Source organism: Cyphomyrmex costatus, unplaced genomic scaffold (assembly GCF_001594065.2).
Source record: "Cyphomyrmex costatus isolate MS0001 unplaced genomic scaffold, Ccosl1.0 scaffold28, whole genome shotgun sequence".
NCBI classification, from domain to species: domain Eukaryota; kingdom Metazoa; phylum Arthropoda; class Insecta; order Hymenoptera; family Formicidae; genus Cyphomyrmex; species Cyphomyrmex costatus.
Window position 1 is genome coordinate 540277 of NW_017276910.1, and position 17650 is coordinate 557926.

Consider the following 17650-nt stretch of genomic DNA (forward strand, 5'->3'; position numbering starts at 1 on the left):
ATCCTGCTCGATCAATGATTTCGTTGAACGTGTAGAATAAAAATAGTGCTGTCAGCTACCTTAACGACAACCACATCCAAGGACCGCCATGTCCTGATAGTTTTTAAGCACTACTTTATTCTCCTCGTCTAAATAAAGCATCGATATCGAGCTGAGCGCTGTTGGCACGCAACACGCCTTAGGTACCATTGTCGGCTTTGTCGAGTAAACGAGGGTCTGCACGATCGCGTGATTCGTCGAGTTCAGATGGTCCGCCAGAGGAAACGGGCAATCACCGTGGCAGTAGAAGGCGTCGTATCCGGGCGGCGCGACGATCCAATCGTTCCAGCCGACGTCCGCGAAGTCGACGTAGAGCGGATGCCGCCGGCAATTCTCGCGGCCGTCCTTCCGCCGATTCTTCCGTAGGGTGGCTCGCCTGGCCCGTCGGTCCAGTATCTGACTCGCGGATGCCATCTCATAATGGCCGTCGTCCATGTACGTGTAGAGCATCGGCCGGCTCACCACCCACGCGTCTTTGTGTTCGTCGACGGCCCGTCTCAGCCGCACGTGTTCCTGTGTGCGGGCTAGTGCACCAGTCACGTGCACCAGCAGCCCGTGGTTATCCTGATGATTCTTTAGCCATCTCACCACAGCTGGATGCACATCCAGATTAATCGTAGCGTTCTTCGTCGCATCGATCACCTTGCTGTCTATCAGCCGCAACAGCGGCTTGCTATGACCCTTCACGCCGGGCCGTATTATGTCATACACCAGTACCCGGCCGTGCTTATGTTCCGCGCTTACATTTTCGACATTCGCCACTGCGACACGCGTCAAACTCAACTCCGCTGCCTGCAATGTCTCGCCGCTAGGTATCCTGCTTAGGTTGAAGGACAACCGGAAACGGTTTGGAGATTGGAATTTGTGGTCCAGATCGCTCTCTGAAAACAAAGACGAGGAATACTGTTAAAAATATTATATTAAAAAACTCGTGCAAATCTAAGATTCTGATATAAGATGTAAACAAAGAACAACAAATAGACTCAGTAAACTCCAACTAAAAGTAAAGTAACATAACTCTAATGTTATAATTTCACACTCAACGATATAAATATAACGCACGTTGTATCTCAATCGATACCGATTAAAAGTTCATATGCACTATGAAGTACCATGATGTGTTATACATTCCATCTAAGGAGCTAAATCAAAAGGTTTTTTTTTTTTCAAAAAACATGTAAAAATTTTTTATAGAAAGAAAAATGTATTAATTAAGTAATTAATAAATTTTCTATGCAGAGAAAAGTTAAATTTAAAAAAAAAACGAAGTCTAGTTTCAGTTTTTATTTTTCAAAGAAACAACGATTAATGAAACAACGATTAAAAATGCAATGCAAAAAATCATTTCAAAGTAAAATCCACATGTTTAGATTCTTTACTTTTCGCTAAGGTTTATTATAGATCGCGAGTGAATTAAAAATAAATCATGGATTGTGCGAGAAGACTGCTTAGAAATTCAGAAGAGGCGATTCTCTAAATGTCCTGTTGTGTCGGCGGATTGATTGGACGTGTATATTATCTCACAGCATTTATATTAATAAGGAGTGCCGCCGGAATAATTTTCCGTTCGCGTGACCTACGTGAATATTTTACGACGTACGAGGCGCGCACATTTAATTTAAGTAACGCTTCTACGAAAATAGCTAATAACGTTATGACGCAGTTGTTCCTCGGAAACAACTTGAAAACAGTAGATGCAGCTAGCAGTCGTATAGACGCAGTTGTAATGCGTATGCAAATTTCGTAAGACGTCACTGAATCTTAACACATACGTACACGCACACGCGCACGCATACCTAACGTGCGGTCAACATGCTACATACGCAGAATCTAGCAATTTCTGTAGAAGCAAAGCAGTAAAAGTATCAAAGAGCTTCTTGTTAGAGTTTTATATATAACCCGCACCAAATTTTTATTACCTTTAAACTAATAATTATAGAAGAGAGAAAGAAAGAGAGAAAAAATATATTGCGTAAATCATGAAAATATTGTCATAATTTCTTACAACAAAGTACATTAAATTATAATATCACAGAACATAAAATATGTATAACACAATTTCATCTCTGACTTTATAAATAATTGAAATAAGTAAACAAACTACGTTTTTTTCCAGATTTTCTAAATTATATATTGTTTATTAGCTAAAAATTTAAAATATTCTAAATAGCAGTGTCTATCGACAACAATAAATATCTTCAATTTTAAATATAAAATAATATAAACTTATGTAACACTGATAGTTTTTTATCATCATAAGGTGCCTGAAGAAGGCATGCACACGTAATCTTTAAAGTATTAGAACAATGTCATTTGTAAACAAAATATAAGCGTTTCTTTGTGCATATATATATATATATATATATATACATATACATAATCACGATGACGCGCTTGAAATGTCATCGGGTTTTACTTGCAAATTTTCATAAACACCTTGATAAAGTAAACAAAATTCCTAACATAGTCATTTCATTAAACTATCGATGACTACAGAACAATTGAAAAGTGTCGAATATTTAATATACGTGTCATTCATTAATCGCTATTTTTAATTCAGAGACTGAAAGCAATATAGCTGAGATTCTCATGTCAAAGATACGAAAATAATTTGTGATAATAAAAGGAACACGTTTTGGCATGGCCTTTACGATTTAGCCTTCAACGCGGATGTAATCGGATACACTTTTATCAAAATGATTTATTAAGACGGGTTTCTCGCAATATATACCCGGTCGCTTTCCATTGCACATCTTCCTTAATTGCTCTTGGACTTTCTCCTACATTATATCATCCCCATAAGCGCTTCTACTATTCCAATATTTAGCTTGAAAATCATTTCAGGCAGTTGTCCGTCGTAACGCAGATTCAAAGAAGTATCGGCAAAGAACGCCGATCTGCCTAAGCTATAATATCCGGATGTGAATCATGGGAACGGAAGCTTGGACTTTCTGTTGGACCTTTTAAGAGCGAAAAATACCGGTTGCTTTTCGAGAGTCCCTTCGGACATTCCAAGGCAGTCTCATCATCGCGGCAATAATACACTCACAAAAAAGATAGAGCGTGCAAGGAACTAGATTCTTTTCTTTTTTTGTCGTCGAGGTCCTGTGGAACATTGAAGTGCGGAACACACGGCACGTTCCCCACAATCACTGTGGCCGAAAAGCCTTTTGTCGGTGGTTGAACAACCATAAAATCGTTCGAATGCCATTCTTCTCCTTTTCACGCAGGAGGCGAAGGCAACGCATTACTCGCAGGTATATCCCTAAACTCTAAAACGTAGTCTAAAGAGTCAATTATCCAAATCGTTATCTCTTTGTAAAGATAAAATATTTTGTCAGAAATCCAGCATATTTACCATCTGTATTCATTCACTATTCTGAAAAAGAAGGTTGAATTACTTATATACAAGAAGACTGATTCTCACCGATTTTAATGAACTTTGGATATGTTGTAGTCTAATTTTTTTCATATCCTACAACATATCCAAAGCTTATTAAAATCGGTGAGGGTCCGACGGTTTCCTTGTTAGAAGGTTTTACGTCTGTGAAGCTGGCTCCTCATTGTCAAAATTTTGAAAAAATAAGCAAAGTTCTGGTAGCCCCCCAAAGAGTTCTAACGATTATTCTTAACAACCGATACTCTAAAATCAATATCCAAAAAGATATAGCACTTTAAAGTTACAGATTATTAATTTTTCCAAGTCCACAGACGAAAAATATTTTTCTCGGAAATCCTGTGTTTTCTTCAGAGTTCTGGTAGTCCCCCAAAGAGTTCTAACGATTATCCTTAATAATCATTGCGCTAAAACTGCAAACAAAGAAGTTACAGCTCGTAGAAGTTGTAAAAATATCAAAATCTGAAACTTTAAGGTCCCAGAATTTTTCAGGTATTGATTTCACAGCAACAGTTATTAAGGATAATCGTTAGAACTCTTTGGGGGGCTACCAGAACTCTCAAGAAAACACCAGATTTCCGAGAAAAAAATTTTTCGTTTGTGGACTTAGAAAAATATTAATAATCTGTAACTTCAAAGTACTATATCTTTCTAAATATTGATTTTAGAGCATTGGTTGTTAAGGATAATCGTTAGAACTCTTCGGGGGCTACTAGAACTCGTATCAGATTGCCGAATTTCTTTAAAGAAAAAATTTTTTTGGAAAAAGTTTTGGAAATTCGGTGTTTTCTTGAGAGTTCTGATAGCCCCCCAAAGAGTTCTATCGATTGTCCTCTATAGACAACGTGCTAAAATGAACGGTTTAGAAGTTATAGCTCTTCAAAGTTGCAGAATCGTGAAGTTGGCCCCCCCGTAATTTCAAATGGTGTTTTCGCTGCTTTAATCAATAGAACTCTTCCTAAATTTGATAGAGAACTCTAGAACTCTTCGGGGGGCAACCAGAACTCTGCTTATTTTTTCAAAATTTTGACAATGAGGGGCCAGCTTCACAGACGTGAAGGTTTTACTTGGATTATGTATTCTCAACCAAAAGTTGGTTATATATATTATATATTATCCACAAAATTAATCAAATTATGAAATCTTTTAAAAAAGAAAATTCATATACTCTTTAAATAAACCTTTTACATATGAAATTCTTTTACAATTATTTTCACTAAATAATGTGAATTTTTTTTACAAAGAGAAAGGATTATATGTTTCCTGCACATGGTTTGGAATAAACCTTAATGCCTACAATTATGTCAATCAGGTTAATTACGCCAGTTATGCTTAATGTAAACCTGTAATTTACGAGATAATGTCTTCTCAAAATTACCGCGTGACTAACAAATTCGTGTAAATGAAGTGAAGGAGAAGAATTAATACATCGTAAAATTATCATCATTATAGATTCTTTGTCGATCAATGCTTTATATTTATATCAAGTTTACGCTAAGAAAAAAGTATTTGAAATTTGTAACTGTAATTGCTGCACGTTAAAATAATTATAACTAAAGGCTTCATTAGATATTACTGCTATAGATAGTTATTACTATTATTATCTCATAATAATTACATTTATAGTTCTATTAAAAATATATAGTTGGTACTGAAGAAAATATTACATATTCTAATTAAATTATGATAACTGCAACCATTTTTCTCTCACTGTACAAAATTCTGTATCTTGAATTCTTTATAATACAAGCAATATTTATAACGATATAATCGATGTTAAATAATGATATTATTTAACTTTTTATCGCAAAAGCGAATGATTCCAGAAATCCGTAATCTAGAAAAAATTGCATAATCGCGTTCATAACAGAGCAACAGAAATGACGCGGTATATATAATATGTAAAAAAATATGAAATTATTAAATCTTATAGTTTGAAAATTTGTCATTCACGTTTGTCGACGAGACATAGAAGGAATAACGATTGATAACACGGGTGTACATTGCATTCCGTTTACTACTGCACTTTCACTGAGAGTCGAAAGAGTCGCCAACCTGTTTTCGAATTACGAATTCCAACTCGCTAGTTCTTACCATCGTTCAATGATTCACAAATCGCGAATACACAATAAAGGTTGCTATGTTTGTATTGGTAGAATTATTTTTTTGTTTATCAATTTAGGATATAATAAATTCAGAAGCACAATCATGTAGCCATATCATTGGCTACGCTCAGCAGAAACAGTTTTGTACAATTGTAAAAGCAACTGTCATAAAATTCTCTGATATAATTCGTTTTATTCATAATTCCTCACTGGACCTATATGTGTAAACTGATCATATGTTAAAGAATCTTAAAACAGTTGAAAAGTTACTTTTTCTGCTGAACACAGCTATTAATGCACTTATATCATAATTTCTATTAGTGAAACTTTATCAACAAATAATTTATATTCTGTTATAACTATAATTTTACTTTACATCCGGAAAGATTTGTTCGTACTACTGTACTCAAAATATAGTATAACTTTGTCGATAAAATTTATTTGATTAAGTTAAACCAAGATTACAGCTAATCTATATTGATGGAAATTGAGTTGTCTCCAAAAACTGTAAAAAGAGCTATATTTTTTATCACCAGATATTTATATCCCTAAATAATTTCCGTTAAGATTTTACACAGAAAAAAAATATTAACAGCAGTAATATAATTTAAAAAATTTAGTTAATTTTTTCATAATTACAGTCTTAATAAAATATCATATGTTTCATTACGTATATTAGAATAGACTAAATATTTTATACCGCATTATAAAATAAGAGAAGTTCCTATATATTCGATAAAAGCGGATCTTAATGCTTAAACAATTTCTGTGTAAATTTATATACATATCTGATTCTGCAAACTACGTGCCAAAATCTTTTTCAGTCTTGAAATGCATTCATGAACAGCATTAAAATAGATATAAATATTACTTATTAAATTGAGACAAGTAATTTAAGAATTTTTGAAGCTATAATAAGCATCTTTATAAGAATATTAATAATTAGATATTAATGAGAATTTTAAATCTGCGAATAATTTTATTGCGAAAAATTAATATTTTTATAATAATTTTATTGCTAAAAATTAATAACATTTTCAGTGACAATTTTCTCAAATTGTGCGAGATACCTTTCCCAATTGTAAGTAATACAGCCGACATGCAGACATAGTCCAACTTACCAATATGTGGGAACGAACGAACGGTGTTGGCCGATCGCGCGTGAATACCCGGCTTCGCGATATCCGCGATACCGATGGCATTCTGACGAGCGTGAAGATCCCTGAGCGATTTCGGTATATGCACCTGACCTTGCGGCCTCGGTTTCTTCGAGAAGCCCAGGAGGGAGAGTAAGCTAGCCTCCATCCCGGCTATCACCTGATCGTGATCCTTCGTTCCGAAGTGATACGACGACGTGACCGTGTCCGTGTTGATGCGTAGGTGTGCTTCCGCGTTAACGTTTACACTTGCCAGCAGCGTGACTGCTGCCACGAGCACTAACCCCAGCGGCAGCGACATGCGCATCGTGACGTCGTCACTCACTTACGTTACCTCCCTGGAAATATGAAAAGAAAAACATGTTAAAAGAGGCTGTCCTTGTAAATCAGCGACTCGCTACTGCACAATTGAATATTGCAGATTCTGGGTCGTCTTCTATTTGGTACAAAATAAAATACGTTTCTTCTTGATGAAAGAAAAGCCGGTATTCATAGTCAGTTTTTATATTCAAAACTGTTTTAAACCCATTTTACAATACCCATTTCTACGCCTAGTCCCCTTAATCTGCTACTGCCCGTTGTAGAATAGGCTTTATAATAAGTAAATAATGTCTTAAAACGCTAATACGGCCCTCTGATTGCTTCATGATACTCTAAGACTAAACTTAAGACGATCTTGAATATAAGGACGTAAAACGTAAGCATAACTCTTCAAGGTTGAATACACAATTGGAATTGGTGATTTCCTTAGGGACTGCGCAGAATAAAAGAAACAGAGAACAGAGAATAAGAATTTCAATTTATCAGAAATCATATGGAATACACACTGTTCATTCCACAGTATCCCAGATAACATTTATGTTGCATAAGATATCTAAAAGACGTCTTTTAGAAGTCTTATGTCTAAAACATGTCTAAAAGACGTCTATTTATAGATATCTTATGCAACATAAATGTTATCTGGGATATGATTTCTGATAGGTTAAAATTCTTATTCTCTGTTCTCTGTTTCCTGTTCCTTTTATTCTGCGCAGTCCCTTATGACTTTTACATCCTTACGGAGTTTCAGGTGTTCAAAAGCCTTTACTGGCAACAATGCAAAGACAGCCCTTTATGCTGATTCTACAATAGCGTTTTCCACTGGGAAAACTATGGTACAGCACCAGTGCCGTGATACTAGGTTTCGAAAACTGCACTAATGCAGTAATAGTGCAGTCTCAGAGGAACACATCTTGGCTGCGTTCGGGCAGTGCGCTATCAACGCCATTTGTGTAGTACTATCCTTGTCTCACGTCTAATGGACGATGAACATAGAATGACACAAATAGCGCTAATAGCATCTCCCCAAATCCAACCCCTTGTGTTGCCATCTCATAATCCTTATAAGAAAAATGGATTCAGGAAGTAAATTACGATTTCAATTAAATAAAGTACACAAATTTAAATTACTTATTTTACTTTTTGATTTGCTTATTTTACAATCTTTAAGATATTCTCAATTATTCATTAATTTTTTTATCAGTTTAATGGTTTTGAATATTAAAATAGTAATTGAGGCATTAAGAATGTGAGGAGAACAATTAACTATCATTGGTCGATTTCTACGCCTACTCTTTAATCCACTACTGCTACAGCCCATTATAGAATAGGCTTTAGACCACAGATTTCTATATATTTAATATATAGAAGTCTGTGCTTTAGACTCATAAGATCCCACAATCGCAAAGGATAAAACTTTGTTATTTGATATTGTTTTCCATTTACACATAAATGAAACTAAGTTTCTGAAATGAGCTGAATATGAAATACTCGAATTAATAACGTAGCTACCTGCTTACTTTAGCAAAAAGTGACACATGACAATCTGAAGTTCATAATCTCACTTTAAGGCACACGATCTCGATATTGCGTAGATTGTAAGTAAAAACTCAATTGAATCTCGCTTACCACAAATGAGAATAATCTGAGAATTGGTGTAAATGGAAAGCAACTATTGAATATACATGACACAAATGCAAATTAGTATTGGCTGCGTTCAGCAGGAAAAACAACTTTGCAACTGTTGTAAAATCCTTTAATATAATTGATCTTGTCTTTAATTTCTCATATCGAAATGTAGGTATATATAATTGATCTTACCTTTAGTTCTTCACTGGATCTAAATATATCAATTATATTAAAGAATCTTATAAGGGTTGCAAAGCTGCTTTTCCTGTGGTGAATGCAGTCACTATGTAACTTAGAACGATAAACGCGCGATCAGGTTTATTTTTAAATCGTAGTTATTTTTATTCCTTACACAGACTTCGTTTTGTACAAAAGAAGTGATATTAGAACGTTCTTACAATCGATTTCAAGTATCTTCTACCAAATGGTCTTCTACGAAAGAATCACGGGAGGTACTAGAAAAGGCACCTTTTACCTAACAGAATGACAGCAGGACTGAGATGTTCATTAGGGAATGCACTTCGGTCTAAAGAATTTAGGGAAGGGATGGCTTAGAAAGATAAATTATAATCTCTCAGGTTGTTAAACAGCGATACGAAAGTGATGAATCATACAATACCATTACAATGCATTTAAAGTGAAATAATATGGTTACTTGAGAATAGATAAAGCCAAAAATTATATAGGCACTTGTTATAAATTTTTCATTAATCTTCATTCATTTACCTAACTTGTGTCGTTTCCTATTAACTACCGCGATTATACTGAAGTTTAAAGGATTTTTAAAACAAGGAATAATTCACAGCATAAATAAATTTTTATTAAAAATTAAAACATTTAATAATGAATAATAAAGTACTTAATATTTTTGGCCAAGGCCGTATACTTCTATATAGAAAATTCTTCGATACTTCTTTTCTACTTTAATACGTAAGAAAGTCTGCAAGAAACACGCAATAAAATTAAAATGTTAACGAAAGCACACAATAAAAATATTACATTTTCAAATCCGAATATCTTTAAAATGATTGAGATGTTCATGAAGAAATGTATTACAATCTAAAGAATTCAGGGAAGAAATACTTGGAAAAATCTTGTAGCACATTAATTGGAATTCTAGATTCAACCAGAAAAGAACAAATCAGGTATTATAGTTAAATCTATCAAACATTCTAACCGCGATAATCAGAACTCTAATATTTATACTTCTTATTGGTACAATTTTAACATTTTCCTCTGTAAATAAAACAACCTTCTCTTAGAGATAAATTATTGAGACATCAATGAGAGATATAAATAGGGAATGAAGAATTATAAATCTTCAACAAATTTTCAATAAAAACTTATTCGAAGTGTTCCATGAAGTTAAATAAAATTAACTAATTCTACGTTAAATTTCATGACGGTTTGTATATATTAAGAAAAAAATATAAATTTTTATAAATACTTGTTTAAATAGTACTATCTTAAAATTTACTTACAGTAAATAAATATTTACTAAATCAAAACAACGATAATTAAAACAAATTAATAATACTTGTATCAAGTAAATGTATATTTACATTATTTGTATTACACTAAATATCCAGCTAGTACTATTAAACAAACACATTTATGAAAATTTAGTATATTTTTCTCTCAATATATAAGAGTGAACAAGAAATGTGGCGCAAATTTCATTTAGTTCAATTTAGCTTCACGAGGCCTTCCAAAATACAGCAGACTCGAAAATTTTACTCGACGGAGCTGCATAATGACTCTGAGTCAGCATTAAAGCGAGGGAAGAGCAGGCCCAGGATCCAATTCGATTGGTCATCGGTTCCCAGGGGTCTGCCGATAGATGTGGAGGGATTCGTCGAATCAGACTCTGTTTCAAAGTAATCGCTTTCTCTTACTCTCGAGCGGATTTTTTTACAATCTTATATATGGTGATTCGAAAATACTTTCGAAGCCTCATAGAATAAATTGGACGAGCAAACTCAATGGAAAATATAAGTATTAAATCGCTTGTTATATTATAAAAAAATATAAAGATAATCGCGTGAACATTGTATGAATTTTTTTTTATATCGTAATTATATCCAGATACATTCACCTTCTATAGTCACCTCTTTTACTGTTGATTAAGCCAATATTTAATTGAGAGTGCATGCCCAGTTGAACATGATTACTTCTTACTTTAATAACTTAATAGCTAGCTTGCACACTCTATGGATTGATTTGCTCTATTATTAAATAGTAACAATACAGGCACAAGTAAGCACGCAAAAAAGTACGTAAAACATGTGAATGTTTTACAATAAGTACAGAGCCTGTAAAGTTTAAATATCAGACGTAACGATTTGGTAAATAAACAAGTCAGGATTTAATATATAAAACTCTTAAAAATGTGGTTCTATTCGAAAAACAATAATTTCATAAAATAAGCATAATATACCACACACAAGTTCTTATTTGTGATAAATTATTATAATCTATATAGATTTTATGTTATTTTGATATGAATAAATTATTTACTTTATAATAACTTATCACAATTTATCATAAATAAGAACTTGTGTGTGGTATTATGCTTATTTTATGAAATTATTGTTTTCAGGATTTAATCATGATATATGTATAATAGTTCATGAAAATCTATCTATGCAAAACTTTTACAAGCTTTTAATGCAATCATACGGGTTGAAGACCGATAAGTGATAAGCTCGAGAAACATGAATGTCAATTGAATCAGTGATGAGATGCACGCATATAGACGAAAAAATATCGGATGTTTCTGTAGTGAAATCTATTATATTGTATTACAATTCGATCAATGAGATTGAGATTCCATAACAGCAAAGCAACGCGATAGATTCGAATCAGAGAAACGTGATAGACTCAAAAATCGTGTTAGACCTATTGAGATAAGTCACTCGTCAATATAAAAAAAAAAACTCCAAATTTCTCACTGTAATGTAAAAAAAATTATTCAGTATTTTTAATAAATTTATGTGCACCCACTCATTCGATTGACATTCATAGATTGATACTCTTGAGTGAGTTTACCTGTCTTTTCCCTCGTCATTTAATCGAGCCGTCTCGTTTAAACGCGCGCGATTATTATAATACAACCCCGGGCATATCCTTTGCACTGGAAAGTCTAGTTGTAATAATTAAAATTCTGGTTAAATGGATAAATCAGAATTTTCTTGATTGACTTTATTATAATTCCAGTTGAGATAATCAAAATTCTGATTGATACAATTGCGCATACACATTTCTGATTAGTCGCAATAAAAATTGCATGCCTGATACCATAATTTTGCCGCAGTGAGTTGATCGTTAACGAAAAACATGATCGATACCCAGGAGACCGATTGTGTATCTTGAAGCGAGGTAAACGTTATGAAAGTGAGCAAAATTATTAGAATATATCTATCATTTTATCAATCGACTAGTAAACTTGCTAACTTTTGTAGTTTTCATTTTGTTTCAAGTTACACAATCGACCTCCAGAAATTCTTCTCAGTGTGGAATTGATCGCGCTTCCAAAAAACCGCGACTGGCGCTCGGTACTGATCGGAGAGTGTGACTCGTCGACTTCGTCATGAGTTCGCGGCTCGATAATAATTTCGGAATCGATCGAACATTGTTGCGCCGTGACATACTTGCCATGTACATTAACGGTAGAGTTCCGTCGGTCGGCCGGACAAAACTGGTTTTATCCGCGATTTTAAGCGCGCGTTTCTCAAAGGCGGAGAATATTTATGCGCGCGCTGCGACTCGCTCGGTGGATGCTGAACGGATATATATGTTCCATTCCCCTCTCGTCCTCTGGTCACACTCTCGGTTTCATTCAGTATAAAATACCGAGATCGGCGAACGACTTCTTCCGTTAACGTTACACCCGAACGAACGAATTATCGTAACAGAGAGACTGTCAGGAACTGTAGAACTCTTTGGAGAAAAGCCAGAAATCTCTCTCTCTATCTATAATTAATTATTTTCAACGAAATTTTGACAATGGCGTGCCAACTTCCTAGAGGTCTGGGATTTTGCGATCTTGCTAGTCGTGCGACATGGAAACAAGTCTCTTTCGTAAACACATTGATTTTCTAATTTAAATTTAGTTAAATATTCCTTCCATGATCGATCACTAGGCACGAATTGCATTATAAAGCAAAAAATAATTACAGATACGCAATGCAGTATCGCGACGTGACTATTTTTTGCTCTTAGAATTGTGATAAAATAGCACTTTCAAACTTTAATTCATGCTCGCAACATTCATAAGCATCATTTGTCCTTACTTGATTTGACAAACAATAGATTTATTTGTGTTGTTCGCACTTTTTGCATTCAAAATTTTCGCCTTTTCTCTCTTTAACGTCCGAATATATGTATTTATCTACGTTTTGCAAAAATTTTTGAGAATTTCACGCAACATGAACAAATCTAATGGCTGCGTTCAGCAGAAAAAGCATCTATGTAACTGTAAAATTTAACGATTGATGAAGAAACTAAGAGCAAGAACCAATCATATTAAAGAATCTTGCAATAATGTTAATATGTACGATTGATTCGTGTATTTAAATCTAATGAAGAAACTAAAGAGCACAAATTGTACCGCAACCTAAATAAATATTGTGTCAAAGTTAATTGATACTGTAAGCATTGCAAGCTCAAGAATCGTTAGAAAATTAGTAATAGCAAATTGGACAATTGGTTCGCACGTAAATGTAAGAGACGCGGAAGATTTTCTATATCGAGAACCCGAGAAAAGAGGTGCTATAATAGAAATGTCTTAGTGACATAAAATTAAATACGGAAGCTCGCGCGAGGCATTCGAATGAATCATAAATCATGTAATAAATATGCATTAAGAAGATACATTATTAGCAAAATACCACTTCTCGTAATTGAGCACGATATTTTTTTTTTCGTCCTCTCTTCAGTTTTATAAAACACAAACACGCATGATGTTGCGGTACGAGTTCTTGGTATTCGTGCACGCACGGTATTCTCATTAATAACGACGCTACACGCACGTTAATTAAGTCTAACAATTTCCTTTCCTCATCGAAGACACATACCTCTTTTCATTCTCGTACGTCTTCTAAAAGTGAACGTACGAGAATGAAAATTCTTGCACTACGCACATACCGTATTTAGAATTCATGTGTACAAACTGGTATCATCTTTAGAAAATTCCAAACTGGTGCGATAAACGAATTAATTTGTTTCACTCTTATTGCGCGCACCAGGTGTACAAATTACAATACATATTCCCAGAGCTTTCTTCAAAAAAAGAACAGACGTATCAAAACTAAAACCGCCGATGGTGCCATTTCGGCTGCGGTATCATTTCAATTTTTTCTTTCTTATACTATATAGATATGCAGGATATTACAAATGTGAATATAATATAAAATAATGTAAAATAATCTATCACTAACCGAAAATCATCAAGGGTAGGAAATTATCGCCTTCGGCGATTCTAATGTTATTTAATAATAGGCATCTGCTTTTCTCACATACATTTTTCCTTTTCCTTCGTATAACATTTTACTTTTATTATACTCATAACTGCTTCTTCAATGAGTTTGCTACAAAATATATGTACGTACACATGTATGCTCGACGATCGTACATAGGAAGAGGAAAAAGAAGAACGGAATCAGAGATGAATTATCGCGTTCGATCGCGATGCTAGGGATTGATCGGACTCCGATTTGCGCCGATCGCGTGTCTTAGCTCGGGCTTGGCAGATGACAGCGGGATACAATATGGCGGTTTATACCGCTCGGTGGGATACATCGTTAGCCCATCCGCGGCACGAGGGCTCGCGGTCCTCTCGTGCGGTCCCTGGCAGCACGAAGAGAGAGAGAGAGAGAGAGAGAGGGAGGAAGGGGGTGAGGGGGAGACGAGGCAGAAAAGGTTGGTGGGACCAGAGCCAAGCTGTCTGCCGCCGCCAATCCAACGCTCTCGCGTTGGACCGCTGCTCTGGCTCGATGGCTCGCTGCTCCGCAGCGGAACGGAACCGCGCGGTGTGGCGCGGCGACCGAGCAACAACTCTCGTCGTCGCGCGCGTTAGGTAATCCGTGTAGATCCTTTCGTCGAGAAACGCGCCTCTCTCGTAGCGCGACCAACTTGTTTTTCAAGGACAATGAATTTACCGATGTATACGCATTCGCGCGGAAAAGGCTCGCCGCACGCTTGCATTCCTCGCGGGCGGCAAAAGGTGGGCTGCGCGAAGCGAATAAACACGTACATATATATATATATATAGCACCGCGGTGCGTGCGGCCCCTGGCCTGCGGCCTCTCTCGTCGACCACCGCGAGGCGGGTAGATGGATGTAGACGAACGGACAGAACGATCCGAGATTTCTTCGGGCGGGCCCACACACCACACAGAGGGACCGCAGGTATGCGACGCGGCCGGGGGAAAACGTCCGCTCTCCGGATGTTCACGGACGTTTATCGGGATAGGAGACCACCCGCGCGCTCGGCATCACGGCCCCCTCCGAAACGGCCCCGCGGTTCGTTAATGGGCAAGCGGGGCGATTTCGTAGGAATTCACTCGCGCGCCGCCCCGCCGCGCCGCGCACCGCTCCGCTCCGGTTCGTTCGTTCGTTCGTTGCCAAGCCCCTCAATTGACGGACAACTCGTGGACTCTCGCGTGTGAGTCGTGACTCGCCGCCGCCGCGAGAAATCACGAGAAACGACGACGGCGAACGCGAAGGCGGTAAACAACCACCGCACACGCGTCTCGCCTCTGTATACCATGGAAACAACATCCTGTGACGGATTTGCATTCGCATATTCGCGCGCGCGGCCGCGCTGCTGGAATGCGGGGCGCGCGCTGGAATAATACAAGGATAAGGTCGGCGGCGCGCGGTGCTTCGAAGCGCGTGTGCGACGTGCGATGCGAGTCGCGCATAACAGCGTATAGAGCTCTGCGCGTCATCGTCTAAAATAATCGGGCCAGGCCGACCGCGGCGGGGTAGCGGCAGCGGCGACAATGAGCGGCGGCAACGGTTGAGGAGCTCGAGGAAGAGAAGTGGGTCGGAGAGTAGAGCGGTGGGACGCGCGATGGGAAAGAAAGGAAATAGAAGAAGGAATCTCGCGGTCGCGCGCGAGTGCGTCGCGAGCGTCGCGGAGCGAAGAGAGAGAGAGAGAGAGAGATATCGAATGAGAAGAGACAGACTGCAGAAAAAAAAAAAAAAACAAGGAGAAACGTTGCGCACCTACCTACCTACCTATCTAAAGAAAGAGAGAAGAGAAACAAGAGTTGTGTCGCTCACCGAACTTAATCGCGAGTCCGTAGTTTCAGCAGCCACGGCATCTCAAGTCGGGGCCCGACGACTGCACCACGCGTAACCTCACCTCACGCTGCTGCTGCTGCTGCTGCTGCTTGGCACCAGCCACTCGCGCGCGCGGTCCACAACGCAAAAACCGCACAGGAGGGCACTCTCCGGTGTTCCGCCGACCGATGGTCAGCCCGCGCGGCGGCGGAAAGAGGGACGTGCGCGGGTGGAGAGGGGAAAGGGAGAGGAATCCAAGAAGGGAAAACGGCCGTAAAGAGCGACGATGTCCGTTGTATATAGTGATGTATAGACGACAATTTCGTAGAGACACCGCGGCTCCGACGGATTTCCGTACACACGCACTTCACACACACTCACCACACGGGGCACAAACAAACACCTGCGCGCCCGCGCGCGCGCGCGCTTGCGCGCTCCTCACTCGATTAAAATCCGCGCGACAATTTTTGTTATATTCCTCGTCCGGTGCGCTCCGTTTTTTCTCCACGGCACCATATACGGAGACGGCGAGGCGAGGGCATTCGGCCCCGATAACACGCGGCTAAAGCGATAATGCGGCCACCTCTAGTATCCTTTCTCGTCGATCAGACGATCATAACACACGCGCCGTGTGCGTTAACAACCGAGAGTGTGCCCGCTCGCTCTCTCTCTCTCTCGTCGTCGTCGTCGTCGTCGCTGGTCGCCGTCGTCGTCGACGGCAGCGACAGAGCGGCCCGCGCGGTTGGTGGTGGTGGTGGTGGTGGCGGCGGCGGCGGCGGTGGTAGTGCCGGCGGTGACGAAAGGGGGAGACGGCAGAGTGGGGGGACGGGGCCCACCTTCGTACACCTGCGCGACCTATCAACAGGTCCCCCGCGCGCGCACGCACGTACGTACGCCGCGTACGTACGTACGCGCGCACGCACGCACGCACGCACGCACCGCACGCAAGCAAGCACCTACGTTACGCGCAGGGCACGCGGAATCCGGCCCCGCCGAGTTCCACGCCGATGCGCACGTTATACGCGCGCGGATCCTTTCCTTCCTCGCTCTCCCTTGCGTCGCGCCGGGTTCCTCCGTTTCTACCTGCTGCTCCGACACGTATCGCCAGGATGCACTTTGGTGTCACTTTCCGATTTCTTTACCTCTCTCTCTCTCTCTCGCTCTCTCGCTTCTTCCCGATGACGTCGCGCGCAATGTGTCGCAAAGCACTCGGTGTCGAGTTGTTCGCACTTTTCCCAGTTTCCAGGAAACGTGCGTGGATCGCCGCGCAGTCGCGAGCGAGAGCGAACTATCGCGAAGTTTAGGCAAGGCCGCGTTCGATTCGAACGTTGTGTGCCTCGGTCGGACCCCGTTCCAGGTTCCAGCTCGCTCCGTTCTACTGGCCCTCCCTCTTCTGCAGGCCGCCGCCGTTCCCCCCCCCGTCCCTCCCCTCCCCCTATCCCACCGGACCGTCTGACTCCAGGACCGCCGCGTCGACGCCCGCAGTCCCGGTGCATTCCACGCTCGGCCGGCTGGATCCACCGCGTTTCGTCCTCCCTTTTGCTCCACGTTCATCCATTGATTCACGGGGATCGATGTCCCAGGAAATATCTATTAAGTAACACGACGTCAATCTCTCATTTTAGAGATTAGCTTTAAGAGATCGAAGTGAATCTCTTACATTGAAAGATTTATTCTTTTTTGAGATTGGCTCAATTTTTCTCTTTAGAGTGAGATAT

General features: G+C 39.0%; 1 protein-coding gene across 1 annotated transcript; it reads right to left on the reverse strand.

The window, feature by feature from the left end:
* Positions 1–60: 60 nt before the first annotated feature.
* LOC108774961 (protein decapentaplegic) lies at positions 61–16383 on the reverse strand. The gene is made up of 3 exons (XM_018541213.1): positions 15933–16383; positions 6663–7036; positions 61–920 (listed from the first exon to the last, which is right to left on the reverse strand). The coding sequence occupies exons 2-3, from the start codon at positions 7003–7005 to the stop codon at positions 61–63; spliced, it is 1203 nt and encodes a 400-aa protein (XP_018396715.1). The 5' UTR covers positions 7006–7036; positions 15933–16383.
* Positions 16384–17650: the final 1267 nt, after the last annotated feature.

Bases quoted from the DNA above. Each gene is read 5' to 3' on its own strand.
- LOC108774961 (XM_018541213.1), bottom strand. From the start codon at position 7,005: ATGCGCATGTCGCTGCCGCTGGGGTTAGTGCTCGTGGCAGCAGTCACG. The intron at 921-6,662 runs GTAAGTTGGACT...CTTTGTTTTCAG, and splicing joins TCGTTCGTTCCCACATATTG to AGAGCGATCTGGACCACAAA.